The following is a 16,686-nucleotide window of genomic DNA, read 5'->3' on the forward strand; positions in this document are numbered from 1 at the left end:
AGCAGATCTACAAGCTTGTAGATCTGCTATTTTTGAAAACATTTGGAAAAATGTTGGAAAGATTTGAATAATTTTGATATTTTTTAACACAAATCTTCTCTTCTGGGGGTCGCTGGCACAAAACATTTTTAGATGGGGGTCTGCAGCCAAATACATATCAATTTGGGGGTCCTTGACATGAAAAGGTTTGAGAACAACTACATTAGAGTTGATACTGCAAATAGCCACAATCCTCTGTCCTCTCCATCACCTCTTGCCAGTCATGAGTGTTTCCACCAGGGTGGACACCAGTTCCTGCTGGTCCCCTTCTCCTCCCATCTCATAGACCAGGCCCAGACCTTTTGATGCCACATCCTGACTCAATTCTGAACCAGAGGAGGGCCAGAAAGAAGGCGGTTAAAAGCTTGTTTCTATACATTTCACGGATGCAAATAATGGCAGAAATAGTCGATTGTGGATTTCAGACTGGATCATCATCTCACCATCGGGGTCCGAGAGATTGGAGATGAACGCTGTCTGAATCTCCTTCAGGCTGGACTGGAAGACAGGAAAGAGGGCATAAAGCATGATGAATACAAAGACCAGAATGATGATCCAACCACTATTAAAATCACAGCTGCAATTTCTTGGCAATCTTTGAAAATTGTGACTTAAAAACAACAACAAAAAATAACTTTCGTCTATAATGACCAGGCCAAAATAGGTTGAAAGTGGTTAGCAAACTGTCTGTCTGGCAGCAACAACGGCAAAAAGAAATGCGTGTGCAAACTGACTTGGACAAAGCTAAACCCTTGAACTTTAAGACCAGCTATTAACTACTGTACCCTATATTCTTCATTGTCCCTGTATATACCCCTGGTCCCCCAGGGGTATATACTTTGACCCATCCTTTTATCCCTCTACATCAAATCTCTTCGCTGACAATAGCTGATCTACAAGCTCACACATCAGCTATTTTGTGGAATGTTCATCTATTATGACATGCCCAGAATAGGGATGCAAGGGATTCATGTGGTTAGCTCATTAAAACAGGGAAAGCATCTGTGTCATTTTAGATTTTTGCGTTGGCTATTCAAAAATAGCAGATATACAAGCTCACGACACGCCACTTTCGTGCCGCGCAGCGAGCTTGAACATCTGCTATTTTTGAACATTTTTGAAGTGCGAGAACTACTGATTTAGAAGGCATTAGTAGAATCGGTCTCAGGTCTTAATGGGTTCTTCTGAGCCCCTGACCTCCACCTGGGTACCTTGATCTGCTTGTGATGGCTGAGTTTCTTGACCATAGAGAGCAGCCAGATGCAGGCTGCTTGTCGGACATGTGGGTTCTGACTGGGTATGTACTTTGACAGAATGGAGTTGAGGACCCACGGCACCACATCATTGCTCTTCACATCTGACACTGCATAGAAGAGAAAGAGCATTCCTGATACAAAAAACACTGTTCAGCTGCTAATTAAATAAATATGCCATACCTTATCCCGCTATCCTTTTTCGTCAGGGTTGGTATGGCAGACTTTAATGTATTAATCCAAGGGGTCTATAATTGGTCCCCTCCTTTTTACCCTATATGCCAAATCTCTTTGGTGAAAATAGTTTACAAGCTCACAATGCAATGCATTATTATTGTGAGCTTTTAGATGAGCTATTTTCTCAGAATATTTGCCTAACATGCAGAACAGACGCTAGGGTTCAAGTGGACTAATACCAAGGCTTATATTGGCCAACTAAATGTTTGTTTCTAATAGTGTGTGGCTCTAAGACGAGCTGTTTTACTGTGTGTACAATATTCTAAATGCTTGTGCGAGACGGTCCTTACTTTGTGGTGGGCTATATTGATCCTCAGTGCAGGTCCACGGGTCCCTGGCGGCTCCAGAGCGGCTTCCTATGGCACCACTGGTGATGGCCTCTCCAACTGTAAACTGCAGCTCAACCTGCTTAGCCTGAGAGAGGATGGGGAGTTGTGTATGTTTGTTAGATGTCAAATCAATGATACATTGTCAATCTATTGAGGCAAGCTAATTGCTGTGGGGATTTGCTAAATAAAACAATAACAATGTCTGGATGTAATAAACACAAGATAGTCCCTGTGTAGAAGGTATTCATATAAAGAATTGAGGCCAAGTCTATGAAGACCGAGGGACAAGTATGATATGGGTGTAAACAAAAACAAAATCAAAAGAAACATCACTTCCTTTGAGATAATGCCACAGCCATAAGCTGATTATCTTCCCAAATTATCCTGTAGTGTGAGGGGTTCAAGGATACAATCTTAAACTTCCAAATCTGCTTACAGATGATAGGGGCTGCCCGTTTATCAAACATGTTTGTTATTTATCTGATTATGTCACTACTATCCGAGGGGCACGGCAGGAGTGGCACGCGACTGAAAGAGACAAGTCAATAAAGACTAATAATGGCTGATATATTGGCCACACCGAAACATCGGCTGGGTCTATTCGGTTCTTAAGTCTGACGTAATTTTGTAGTCCGATGTCACGTCCGGGTCCAAAAGGCACCAGCGCCGTCCACTCTTCATTGTAAACAACATGTTGGAACCCGTAAATCTTTTTACAATAACCTCCTTTTTCAGAAATGAACCATTGAGGGTTAATAAGGGTCTTAATGCTAATATCATAGAAGTACAAAGTATTTATTTATTATTATGATTTAACATTATTATTATTAACATTAAAACACTTGGACCCGGAAGTTATTCTAGCGGGGCGCAACGTCACGTCTTAACAATCGAATTAGAGCAGTGGTTCTCAAAGTGGGGTCCGGAGGACTTTGGACATGGCGACCAATCGAAACAACCTGTTATGGGTGCGTTGGACACCTGAGGCTTGTCGATATGTGGCAAGAACACAACTGTTAAAATCCTGTAGTGTGTAATTATTTTCAAATCATGTGCATGTTTTAATATTATAGAGAAGATTATGAGTGTTTCTCTTATGAGTGTATCCTTGATGCAGTCTCGCGTAGCCAGACAACTATTCCACAATCTCCCTATGCTATATAGTCTGGAACTACACCTCCCGAAAGCCGAGGCAGGAAGCTGGCATCCAGTCGTCATTTCCGTTCACGAAAATATATTTTAAAATATCTTTACTTTTTTTTAATTTATTTTAACTAGCAGAAATGCCGTACTGTTATCCAGTCAGTCAATGAGTTGAATACTGTACTGTACCTCCACAGAGTCCATGAGTCCCTGCAGTAGCTTCTTTTGATGGGGAAAGTCCACATCTCCCACAGGGAGGTATCCCAAGGTCTGGATGGATCGCTCCTTCATCTGCAAACATACAGACACAAACAGTAAGTTTAAATAATAACATAATGGTACAGTATATTGACTTTTCTTTTTGTGTTGAGCAAAAACTAAATGACAATGACTTTGCCCGTGTTTTGAGATTATACTTACAAAATACATGTACTTGTCATTTATTTACAGTATCTAGAATGAAAGTACACATTTCCTGTATGGTTTCCTGTATGGCCCCTGGTTACCTTGGTGCTCTCCTTTCCAGAGGGGATGCGAGCCAGGAGGTTGTCTACGACGGCCAGTTTGGTGAAGCCCTCACCCTCTGAGGGGACCAATAGGGGCCCGTTACGTCCAATTTCCCCCAGCGCTGTACATGCTGCTACAGCCAGTATTGCACTACTGCTATCCAGAAAGGAACCTTGGAGACAGACACACGCATTATGACTTGAAACATTACATTTTCTCTAGTTTTGGGTTCATATAAAGCATTTCAAATCAGCTAAATTCAATTTGAAATAATGGAAATTTGGAGTAGCTCCATCAATAGGATTCATTACATGCCCAGTAAATCATCTGGGACTGTAATCACAGAACTGCCTCATTCAGGGATGCTGTATTTATGACAAATCATCATGTAATTACCGATTGTCTTGGTGGCCATGGCGACAAGCTCATCGTCCCCCTGGGGTGTGGTATTCATTTGCAGATCTACAGCCTTCTTCTTACTCATGTACCTTCCCACCATGTAGCCCAGTGCCATGATGGCCCCATGCTGAGTCTCAGGGCTCTGAAAGGTTCAACGAAACCCATAAAGATGCATATCTTAGCATACAGTTAAACATATCCATGAATACAATGCTTCCCTAAGACATTTCTGTTTGTGAAGAGATGTGTACAAGAGATATTGCATGCGTACATGGTTGTCTTTAGTGATCTTGACCAGGTTGTGCACAGCAGTCTTCAGCTCATTCCCAGACATGGTGGAGACGACCACAGCATACAGTTGGGCTGCTAGCTCCCTCATGTCCTCCTTGTTTGTGTTCATCAGACTCTGGAAAGGTAAGCAACATTCAGCATTAGCCTTAACCCACATTGAGAATCACTGGATTATCGGAACTGATAATTAATGTTTTTTGTAATCATCGGAATCCGCATTTTCTGACTGACATTTTGACTTCTAGATATAGATTCTTGTTAGAGGGAGTGAGTCATCTGTGTCAGCTTCTTAATATAAAAAAAGATTAAATATTTCAAGAAATATAAAACATGTGAAAAGGTGGATCTCAGATTTCATGTGGTCAGCCTGTAACATCAGTCATCTATGATGTCAGTATATGACTCAAAATATGGACACATGGTTTTAGCAGGGTTGCAAGGTTTCAGTAGTCAAAAAGAGCACACTAAGGTTACAAGATTCACTTGGAAATGCAATGTCACTCTCCCCCTCCCTCTTTTGTTCCCTCTCTTACTATCCCCCTCCCTCTCTTTCTGTCTCATTCAATCGCTTAATATCTCTTGCTCTCTTTTGGTCTGTCTCTATTTCTGTCTTTTATTTCACTAAATACTCTCACAAAATGGACGGACAACGTAGCAGACTGTAGTCACAGAAGCTCACCCTGCATCCATACTGCATTGGTGTTCCAGGTTTCTCCAATAAATACCTCTTTGAGGTGGAGCAACAGTCCACTCAGAATGTACAAATCTTTTTACAATAACCTTATCTGTATTGAGTACTATGACCACGCAAACCTGCATGTTTTCCAATAAACCTGAACTCAGTTTAAGTGAGGTACAGTGAGACAAAAATACTCACTTTAATCCAGTCAATTTTTTCAACAAATCTTGGAGCCAGCTTCTCTGGGCAGCCAGACACCACCTCTAGAAGACAGTACATAACTGGGATTCCTGTTGAAAGATCATAAAGAATAAATAGTTCACAGAATAAAATTCTCCTTTCAGTACACATACTGCAACATGTTACATATGAGTGTACTGACTAATGCCACATGCATTTCACACACTTAATGTAGACCAACATTTTAAGCCACTGTATTCATCTTGTATGGATAAAAGAACTACAACAGCTACGTCTCCAGTGCACCCCTAAAATAATAAAATAAACAGAATTACCTCCTATGGCAGACAGTAGCTGCTGCAGCAGGTCAATGTAGACGTGTACAGGGTTGGCCTCGCTGCCCTTTGACCCAAGCGTCTGGGTTTCAGAGGTCAGCAGTGTGTGGACGTAGCGGCCGATGGCGGGTGCATCGTCCTGCATGTCTACCAGGCTTTTTGACATGGGTGTGGCACCGGCACTGTAGGCTAGACACATCCTCAGGTATAGCATGATCTGTGTAACAGTGAGAGGAAAAGAGGTGGAGCAAGGTGTGAGGGTCGCGTATCGGCCTGAACCTCTAGTTCAGCGCTAAAAAAAAATCCCTCATAATATGGGGCCGTGGTATAAAAACGTCTAGTTGAATAAAAATAAACTGCTGACATCACTAAATAGGCAACAAGTACTGATACATTGTGACCTATGGGCAAGGCTACTTAGTTTCTGATAAAGAAACGCTAGGGGTGAGAGGGTGTCTGAAGAGAATATATCGAGAAAGTTGCTTACTACCGGTAAGCAACTTTCCTTTCCATTAAGCATGAATGGAACTGAATATAAGTTAATAAAATCAGTCGACAAAGCAACAAGTATAGTATAATAGGATCTATGTGTATCAAAAATGAATTCTTACCTCTCCAAATGCAGATGGGTTGAAGGGAAGAGTGGAGGTTCCAACAATGTACTTTGCTGGCGTTTTCATCCTCTGAACTGCCTGATAATGAGAAGATCAAACGAGAGAGATGATGTGGGAAAATCTTTGAAGAAATAGTGGAGATAACTCTTAATCAGGGTGTAATATAGCTGAAAGTACTGTATGACAAAAGACTTTGGAATAAGGCTAATGCCTGATTTATCCTTGGTTGCGCGCCGTGTCTAGGACTGAAAATAGCAGATCTACAAACTCACGACGTTTGTAGATCTTGTAGGTGGGCTATTTTTTGTGCACGTCACCCGTGCGAGTAACCAAGTATAACTTAGGCTTAAGCTCCTAACCTTCTCCTGGATGTAGGCCACCATCTCAGTGAAGGAAGGCATTGGTTTTGACCCCTCCTTCTCCGGGCTCTTGGTTTTAACAGCCCTCAGTACCTTTTGGGCCTCCGCAGACACCTCCTCTCTCCTGGAAGGCAGAGCACAAGTACTACTCATTTCTTACTCTACTTAACATCATAACTCAGCCTCATCCTTACATGAATTATGGAATAATAATGTAATTATGACTATTATGAATTATGAAATAAACAAATTGCTTTTCAGATCAGATCAACGTCGCTGTGAATCAGCATGTCAAACATGGCCATCACCGTTGCTGCATAGTTTTTATGTGTAAAAAGAAAAAGAAAACACCCAGGCCTTCATGGTGATGCCCTCAGATAACCTCAGGCAACCATGAATGACCTGGTGATCATACATTTATAAAATATTAAGGATAATAGTATAAATAAGGTGGATTTAGTTTATTCTTCTGTATAGAACTTAGTTTGGGACTTACGGATCTCCGGCAGCCAATAGCAGCAGGTATCTAGAGGTCACATGATCAGGTGCAAACACTGTGCTGGCAAACTTCATGGCCACCTGACGAACCTGCACTTCGGGCTGACCAAAGACATAATGACACATTATCATCATACAATATATACATACAGAATAATACGAGCAGTTCACATATTCCAAAATAATAACCTATTTTAACTCAAATGTGTTTGTACCATTTAAAACATTCTTAAGTCTGCCTACCTTCCCTATGTATGCAGCCACAAGGGCCTCCATCAGAGTGAGCAGTGCCCCCTGCAGGTTGGCATATGCTCCTACCATCATGGACAGAGCTTCCTGAATGGCCAGACGAACGTCCGGCTCCTCCTGGAGATGTTTATTAGGAAATACCATTGACAGACACCCATTTAATAATAATAATGCATTTTATTTATAACGCACTTCGAAGTGCTACAGGGTTTAAAAGCATGGCATAAAAACATCATAGGCAAAAAAACAATTACATGGGACCCAACTAGGCTAGACTAAAGGGTCGTTTAACCTTACTCAACTAATATTACACACAAAAAGGATCATATAATAAGAGGGTGTTTAATAATTGAAATGTGCTGATTATATTGTGTTGTAGTTCCAAGATGAAAGAAAGCCTGATTCTCAAGAGATGCATCTTTAACCCACCTTGCACATGGACTCAAAGAATTGCTGGACTAATGCTATATCCTTTGTGAACAGCTGGGGCATGCGGCTAAGTGAGAGGGAGCAGAAAATGGCACAAATCATCAAGTCTCATCCCACCAAGCTGACCCATTTCAAGAACAATTACATTGGTATTTCACTGATACCTTGCTAGCTTCCCAACAGCAGAGTATGCAACACACAGCAACTTGGGATCCTGCAACATTACGTTTTACAAGTTACAACATCAACTGTTACACTATGAAATAAGATTAAATGTTATTTGTTATTATGTATTGTGGTACAGGCAGACAGTCTTTACCTCCTTGTATTCGTTAATGAGCTTGGTAAGACCATTGAGCAGCATCAAGCCCAGAGGTTTGTTGGTGTCAGGACAGCTGAAACAGAGAGGGAATATTACCCTTCAGAATGAAATACCTACTGTACATGTAATGAAACATTGTGGAGATTCCCCAGGATATTTCCAGAGAATGGAGAAGGGCAACGTTTTCTTACACCATGCAGATGTGATGCACAAATTGCAGAGTGAGAGACAACAGTTTGTTGTTGGTGTTGGCTCCAAACAGACCATCATACACAACCTGGGAGGGACCCAAGGAAAGTAGTTATAATTTACGTGGCATAATTTAAGGTAATAAGGCAGACAAAATAAATGCACAAAACTACAACAACAGAAGCATTCAGAGACATTTCCCTACCGGGGGAAAAAAAAGAAAAGGAAATAACTAGATGTGTGTCTACGTAAACAAACATGCCCATGCTCTCTCACACACACACACACACACACAACCTGTATATTGGCAGGGAAGCATTCTGCTGCTAGACGTGACCGTAGAAGATGTGGCAGGATCTTGAGTTTGACTCTGGTGCTCACTGGCTCATGTTTCAGCTCTTGCTTCACAGTGGCCCCCTAGAACATCCACACATACTTAGTGCATTCTATAAAACTATATTCAAACTACATGAAAGTTACCTTTAAATACGGTGACAATGTGTCGAGAACAATGAGAAGAGTTGCAAACCTTAGTTTTGAGAGGAATATCTCCCAGGTAGACTTTGTACATCTTGTTGATGATCGCAGGATTGTTCCAATCAACGAGGCTAGAAAATAAAATGAGTACATTGGCCACTATTTATTTATGGAGTCTCATTTGACATCATCCCTTACCCACTGTGATATTAACATCTCTTGGAAAAGCTATATCCACAATAAAGGTTATGACAAAACCCACATCAGCAAATGTATTTTAGGATACTTATTGAATTTGGCTCAGTGCCAGCATTCTCTCACCCATCATACATATTTGTGTTCATTAATATATATATATATATACATACTGTACATGCATATGCCAACGAGAGGCCGAAAAGATTAGTTGATTTTTCCTCCTACCTCTGTTTGCTCTTCAGCTCCAGATCCGCAGCAGTGGCAACGCTGTGTCGAGTGTCACTGGAGGCAACCACTAAATGCACCACTGTCTCCACCTCTGGAACCTGCTCTGCCTCAATGAACTTCACTATGCCCAACTTACACTGACATGATGACACAGACACACATTCATACAGACAGACAGACAGACAGACAATTACACAGTACAAGTGTACAAAATACAAATGTAAGGGTCCAATTAGTTACATTTGCACACAATACATTTGTACTTCATTACCTATTTTCACCATCATTTTACGGTCTAAATTAAGCAGATTAACTGAAAACAAAATCTATTAAGAAAATGATCATTATTTGCAGCCATAGATATACGCTTACATCACATCAAAGACCTTGCCAAAACAATTTCACGTTCCACGTCGCCTGCTCATTTTCCTGACTCATGTACGGTGGGCTACCTGTTCCAGCTGCTCAGCACTCCACTGGGCTTCTCCAATCACCCTTTTGGCAGCATAGACACTCATCCCTGGGGGTGGCTGGGGGAGACCTTGGCCAGCGGCCACCACTGCTCCAGTGCTTCCCTGGGGGGAGGAGGGAGCAGGGCGAGTGGGGGATTCATTCAGCACAAACCTGAGGGATTCAGAATTAAAGTAGGTCAGAGGGCCTCAATAAAAAATGATTTTATATATATATACACAAACACATATATATACACACATACACACACACACTCTGTTGAAACCGTTTAAGGGCTACAATCATTAACAAAACCTACAGACTGCAACTCCAACAACATTTACAGATGCATCTTGATAAACATGACATGCTCCACTGGTCTCCTTTATACAACTTCACTGACCTGGATGAAAGCGACAACCAGCTTAAGTAGCTTTCCCTATTGTGCTTTTGGGCATTTCATACACAAGGCTGCTCTTTGTCTTACGAGAAATCAATGCAGAAGTCCAGTGCCTACCCGTAGGGCATCAGTAGGACATCGAGCATGAACTCCAGCAGTAGTTGCACTGTCTTTGGTCTCTCTACCAGGATGAAGGGGGAGGCATTCTTGGAGGGGTCAGCGGGGTACTTCATATGGTAGAGTGTGGGGATCAGCAGGTGCATCAAACTAAGAAAACAAATAATTTGTAGAGGGATTAGATTAGAAAACAGCAATGCAGAGGGAAATTAAGTGGTTTCAGGGATTTATTAAACCGAGTATGAACCCAAACAAATCAAAACAAGACTATTAAAAAACAAGACACAAATCCAAAAAAGGCATGAGTACATGTCCTAGTGCGGTGGTGACGGTCTATTGTGTCTTATTTGGCCAAATGGAAATGGCTAACTTTGTTTTAAAAAGATTGCTATTTCTCTATTTCGCCATTAACACATTGGGTGCCAAAACCGTATATATACGTTTTTTGCAATACTTACACGGAGTGCCAAAACCGTATATATACGGTTTTTGAAAAAAAATAATTTTTGAAAAAAAAAAAATTAAAATTTTTCCAATTTTTTTTTTTTTTTTACAATCTAAGCACCAGGAGATATCATTTTCCGAAGATTTTGACTCCAATCCATTTTCTGGTTAACTTATGACTTCAAAAGCCTGTATCTCGGCTCCTAAAAAATGGTCAAAAAACCCTGGCACTCAGTGTACTCTGTTTTTTAAAAAACCTGGCACCCAATGTGTTAAGTGCTTCAAAATAAATTTGTTGATATTACATAACTAGATATATGCCTAGATTTTCAACTACGTCTCAACTTTCATGCTCTTCGTAAGTTTCACTTCACCAGGCATTTCAGGCTTTCATGGCCAAATGTGCTCCTGTTTTATGACATCAAGCACCAAGCAGCATGAGCCATTATTGGTTTACTTTTGAGGGGACCTTTCTACAGTATATCTATACACAGTATATACACAGCATACTGTATAATCTGTCATACCCTGTTCAAGGCAGCTTGGCCTACGGCCACACCACAAAAAATGCTTGATAATAAATTGTCATGTCAAAAATGATTCTCACATGCTGTGTCTGTGTGCATGTCCTCACCTGTCCTGCTGTGGCTGAGGCTTGCCCTCCATGGCAGTGAGCAGGGTGGGGGCAAGTTCACACTGTTTGCCAACCTCCAGACGAGGGTAACCTATCTTGATATAGATGATGGTGAAATTCTGAAAAAAGAAAAAGATATTCCGTATAAAGTGGCAGGACATACTTGTGCTGACCGGTTAGCATGCTGATTATGAACGTTACTATTAAATTAAAAGCGAACTGCTATATATCTGATACTGCTATTCCAAAAGTAAAAACGTGATTATTGTAATCTAGGTCAAAACATCTGGATTTAATTGAGCTACGGTATAAAAACACATTCTTACTGTAACAAAGGATGCAGCTGCAGGATCTTGGTACTGCACTAGCAGAGTTTCTACTGGAAGTTGAATCTTGGGTCGGCTCTTTATCCTCTTGTTCAAGTGGACCAACAATTCCATTACCTAGCAGAGAGGACATGAAGTATAGTCAGACTATGTATGTACTGGCATATCTAAAATCAACAATTGCGGGCAAACAAATTGTAGCTTAAAGGTGGTGTAATATGTTTTGTAAAAAAACTAAACAAAAAAAGTAAAAGCTCTATATTCCCATAATAATCATTGTTATAGAGCAGGGCTCAACATTTTTCAGACCAAGGACCCCTTAGCTGAGAGATGAAACAGGGTCCCCTACTACCTATTGTGTACATCATAGTACTGACGTCATAGACTGGCCTCCAAGTGCTATGATAAATGGATAAAAGGCCCTATCATGCCATTTTTTACATCGATTTTTTTTTAATAGTGAAAATAGTCGATCTACATCGACACCTGAGCTTGTAGATCGGCTATTTGAACTATTTTAGTAAGAAATGCCCAAAAGGATAGGGCAAGATACGGCCCTAAGTACTCTGATGACGAGTACAAGGGGTACAACTGGTACAATGGGTATTGCACAACTGGAGGGGCATGTGTTCCCGACAGGCATCATTCAAAATGGGCATGGCCTAGCCTTAGTCTGTCTATCCTATATTATAAATGAGCTCAGAAGTGCCCGGTATTGAGTCGGTCGGATCTGCCCATATATAGGCATATATGGAGATCCAATTGTTCAGAACCGATGATCCGACCGATATGGCCATACCCATATGGCATATACTGCTGGCATAAAAGGGACATGGACAGACAGATACAGAGATCTCCGTACAGTGTACTTTAAGGTTGGGCGATATCGGCCATCGCCGGCCCAAAAATCGTCGATTGAGGATATATTCGTAGAAAAGCAATAATGTGAGAACAGCTCCCCAGTCCTTTAAGCTCGAGTTATACTTCGCCGTACAGCGGGTCGCGTGTCAGAAATAGCAATCTACAAGCTCACAACGCATCGCGGACATGACGCATTGTGAGCTTGTAGATCTGCTATTTTCGGTGCACAACTCCGTCATACGACGGAGTATACATTCGGCTGTAACACGTGCAGTGTCGGGTCAATGAAAAAACGAGACGAGACGGCATGACTGTATTTCTGCTGCCATGCACCAATCTCACTCTCTCACTGACCAAAGTTGTTTAGACAACAGATAATTGTAAATCAATTGTAAATCACTTCCATAGGATATTATTTTAGGACTAAGCTAAGATCACAGGCTAGGAGATGAAGTGAAGTTGAAGCAGAGAAGCCTACCTCAGTTTGCAGCAACGATGTGGCGAAACACACCCATCCAAGTTAACTTTTTTTATATTCGGACATAATAAATCGTGGTGCTGCGGGATAAATCACCCGTCCGGGCCGCCCTCCCCTGTAACTAAAGGGACTTGCAGTGCACGTGGGGTCGCGAGTGAATTCACATTTCAAATCGCATTGATTGACTGGTGATATAAACATAAGCTGACGCAAGTTTTAATATCCAGACTTGACAGCAAAAGTTAAGAATCAAGTGCTTGATCTTGTGAGACCGGGGGACACGCGTTACTGCGTCATCAAGCTTGCAAATGCACAGCGAAGATTTGCAGAAACTGGAGCTTTAGTTTCAATTTCGTTTATATAAAAATATATATACAGCTATCATCAAACGTACAGTAGAAAGCAAAACTATTCCCTCTTTCCTCCTTTCCTTCCTTCCGCCAAATTTCCTTCCTGCTCTCCTCCACTCCATTCAGTAGCCTACCTACTGGGGAGGGGACTGAGTTTTGTAGCCTAGACTCGTCAGAAATAATGATGATGAAGGCAAGCGCCTTCAGAAATAATGATGATGAAGGCAAGCGCCTTGCCTTCATCATCATCAATCATTATTAGAATGGCCCAAATTGATTAACATTTCGTGCACGCTTTGTATTGCGCTTTCCATTTAATTTGGCTATATTTGAAGAGTTTAATTCTCGAGGAGGCAGACCATTAGGATATATTTTGCAAAAGAAAAAGTCAACTATCGTCCGAAAAAAACCCTAATAAAAACATTTGACGATTGGACTCATCCAATCGCCGACTGCCGATATATTCGCCCAACCTTAGTGTACATGGCTATAAAATAGACACAGGCAAACAGACAGGCATATCCAGAGATCCCCATGTATGGGCATAAAAAGGGACACAGACAGACGGGTACAAAAGGTACTCTGACAAACAACTGGTACGAGTATTTCATAACCGGGTGGGGCAATGGGGCATGCATTCCCAACTTGCATTTTTCCCCGACTTGCATCGTTCCCGGGAAGGCCAGGCTCCGGTCTAGTATATCTATAAATGCACAAAATCTCTGTGTGTCTCGGTCTGTCTGTGTGTCCCCACGTATGAGAGCCACCTGACCAATCGACTTCAACCTTGCCATGGGAGTGGGAGCTGGGTCGGAAAAGGCCAGCGTTTTTTCTATACGTCTGTCTGTCATCGTTTCCCTTACATTAAATGTAAGGGGATCTTCATAAATGGGCATGAAATTGTCATGCCCATTTATGAAGATCGCTGATGTCATCAATACGACGTCATAGAACAAGTGACGTTATAGACTGGCCTCCAAGTACTATGAAAATGTGTCCTGCCAAGCATAACCAAGCGGAATGATTTCCCATCGGCCTCGTTAAGAGAAACTCGAGGAGCACTGACTTTAACCATCTCCTCCAATACATTATCAGAAATGGGTTCCAGGTTTCAAATTGGGATGAATGAATGGTAATTGTTGGTCTGCTTTTCCAAAGCGCTTTACAATGTGCGTTACATCCAGCCATTCACACATACTGAGGCAACCATGCAAGGCACCAACCTGCTCATTTGGAGCAGTTAGGGGCTCAGACACTGTCTTGCTCTAGGACACTTTGAAATGTAGTCTGGAGGAGCAGGGGATCGAACCGGGAACCTTCTGGTTCCCAAACGGCCGCTATGCCTCCTGAGCCACTGCCGCCTCTATGGCTGCTTTTAATCAGTTACACAGAATACTTGTCTCTCTTCCTTACTTTTTTCCGCACTCCTTCTTGTACACTGGAGAGCTTGAGGAGTACAGGTGGTAGGAACTTGGATATTATGTCTTGAAGTTGATCATCTGTCTCTGCATGGCCCAAGCGAAGGAACACGCGTTCCAACTGATCTGTGAAATACAAAGACATTTAAAAAAATGATTATAATAATTTAGGCCTTTCCAACAATGTAACTCTCTCATTCATAGTAAATGTTTGCCGTATGGGTACTAGTCATCATTATTAATAGTGAGAGCCACATCTAATAGTTTTATGTTCCAAGTGGGAGTTCCACTACGATCTAATGCCCATATGCAGCCGCAAGCAACTCTCAGATCCTATTTTTAATATCTGGAATCTAGAGTTGCAATACCAACCCTTGACAGCCCATACATCCAAACAGAAAAGTCCTATCTGATTGTATTAAACAACGTTAAATTCACCAATATTGCAGCTGTACGGAAAGCTTGAATTATCCTCTTTCTATCTGCAGTTGTACATGTTATGAGCTACTTTCTGTCAAATTCTGTGCAGGCGATTCATTTTTTAAGTGTTGGAGTTTTGAAGAGGTCATTTTCAATAAGGCAACGTCCTCCTGCCTCCTGCATTATGTGACATTTAGAAACATGTGGTAGGAACTGAAGGACCACTGAGTGATTTCCAACGACCGCTTCCAACCTCCAACACTTATAATAATCACCTGCACTGAATGTATTGACAGAAAGTAGCTCATAACATGTCTACAGTGGATTTTTATTAAACAAAAACTTTGCACATAATTCAAGCCTTCCGTACAGCTGCAATGTTGGTGAGTTTAACGTCGTTTAATACAATCAGATAGGACTTCTCTGTTTGGCTGTATGGGCTGTCAGGGGTTGGTATTGTAACTCTAGATTCCAGATATTAAAAATAGGATTTATAAGAGTTGCTTGCTCATGCTGCTATAGCCCATATGTGGTGAAGTCTCCACCTGCAATCATTGCATGAATGCAATTGTATGGAAAATATCAACCATTCTTGGGTTAGTGTCTCAAGATCCTGGTGCTGCATCCATCATCATCACCCACCCAGCCCTTTATTGTTGGCATGGTTCACCAGCAGCAGCAGCAGGCTAACTCACTCACACACACACACACACACACACACACACACACACACACACACACACTATCCCCACGCATATTCTCGCTTCTTTGCCACAGGACATTGAGCTTTTAAATCGCCCATGACAGTCTGTAAAACGAGTACTTGCTGAGCAGAACATACTAAAAAATGCCACTTAGTTTCAGCACAGCCAAATGTCAATATATTTCACTGTGATACTGTAATTTTGACCATGACTGGGCAAATGACGTTAGCATGCTAGCTAGCTAGCTAGCAGTAATAGTCCCCCGGTTAGCTAACAGTGGTGCCACTCCTGCGCTAAACCTTTGGATCTTCGTTATTTCAGAGACGTTTCTACTGTTTAAAGGAGGCTGAACCGTCACAGCAAATGTACATTGAACAGACAATCAACACCAATGACATCTATGCTGTACAGATCAATGATAGAGCAGAGACAAACTTACTGAGTTCATCCTGGGCAGCCATGTTTAGAGAAAGTCATGAGCGACCCTCCCAGTTTAGCGAGTCAGTGCCACTGCTGCACAGTGCACAGGCTTAGTGCGCACGCATGCGACGCGCGCGCTCTTACACACACACACACACACACACACACACACACACACACACACACACACACAGGTGCCACACTGCCACTCCTCTTTACATCATACAATAAATATGAAAATATGATCATGTATTGTTCATGTAGTGTACATGCATGATGCATGCTCTCTTAACCAATAATCAGAAAACATGAACAATGCCTGTATGCAGTGGTACAATGTTAAGGTATTTTTACTTTACTTGAGTATTTCCAATTTTCAGTACTTTTACTTCTACTCCACTACACCTCAGAGGCAAATATTGCACTTTTACTCCACTACAATTATTTGAAAACGTTATAGTTACTTTGTAGATTTTGAATATTATTACAAGACATACATTAACCACTTCAGCCTATTAACATTTCAGCCATTTGAAAATAGCAGATCTACAAAGATTTTAATACATTTTATACATTTGAAAACTTGGGACATTCTGCATAATGAGTACTTTGACTTTTGTACTTTAACAAGTATATTTTGATACCAATACTTTTGTACTTTTACTCAAGTCAATTTAGAATTCCAGACTTTTACTTGTAACAGAGTATT

At 41.4% G+C, this 16,686-nt stretch overlaps 1 protein-coding gene across 1 annotated transcript in view; it reads right to left on the reverse strand.

Annotated features, from left to right (window-relative positions):
* Positions 1–16,134, reverse strand: part of ecpas (Ecm29 proteasome adaptor and scaffold) — a 28,538-nt gene extending 12,404 nt beyond the window's left edge. Inside the window, exons 1-27 of the mRNA XM_084046337.1 lie at positions 15,997–16,134; positions 14,429–14,559; positions 11,327–11,443; positions 11,001–11,119; positions 9,923–10,072; positions 9,408–9,579; positions 8,953–9,092; positions 8,582–8,660; positions 8,350–8,469; positions 8,055–8,140; positions 7,861–7,936; positions 7,706–7,755; positions 7,542–7,608; positions 7,107–7,229; positions 6,862–6,965; positions 6,366–6,489; positions 6,004–6,084; positions 5,393–5,609; positions 5,076–5,167; positions 4,179–4,313; positions 3,905–4,049; positions 3,508–3,680; positions 3,191–3,292; positions 1,820–1,943; positions 1,251–1,402; positions 483–537; positions 251–365 (exon numbers count right to left, since the gene is read on the reverse strand). Of these exons, the coding sequence (XP_083902463.1) occupies positions 251–365; positions 483–537; positions 1,251–1,402; positions 1,820–1,943; positions 3,191–3,292; positions 3,508–3,680; positions 3,905–4,049; positions 4,179–4,313; positions 5,076–5,167; positions 5,393–5,609; positions 6,004–6,084; positions 6,366–6,489; positions 6,862–6,965; positions 7,107–7,229; positions 7,542–7,608; positions 7,706–7,755; positions 7,861–7,936; positions 8,055–8,140; positions 8,350–8,469; positions 8,582–8,660; positions 8,953–9,092; positions 9,408–9,579; positions 9,923–10,072; positions 11,001–11,119; positions 11,327–11,443; positions 14,429–14,559; positions 15,997–16,018 (3,071 nt within the window). The 5' untranslated portion in view covers positions 16,019–16,134. The remainder of the gene's footprint in view (positions 1–250; positions 366–482; positions 538–1,250; positions 1,403–1,819; positions 1,944–3,190; positions 3,293–3,507; positions 3,681–3,904; positions 4,050–4,178; positions 4,314–5,075; positions 5,168–5,392; positions 5,610–6,003; positions 6,085–6,365; positions 6,490–6,861; positions 6,966–7,106; positions 7,230–7,541; positions 7,609–7,705; positions 7,756–7,860; positions 7,937–8,054; positions 8,141–8,349; positions 8,470–8,581; positions 8,661–8,952; positions 9,093–9,407; positions 9,580–9,922; positions 10,073–11,000; positions 11,120–11,326; positions 11,444–14,428; positions 14,560–15,996) is intronic.
* Positions 16,135–16,686: the final 552 nt, after the last annotated feature.

The sequence above is a fragment of the Gymnoscopelus microlampas genome (assembly GCF_963454915.1).
Source record: "Gymnoscopelus microlampas genome assembly, chromosome: 2".
NCBI lineage: Eukaryota > Metazoa > Chordata > Actinopteri > Myctophiformes > Myctophidae > Gymnoscopelus > Gymnoscopelus microlampas.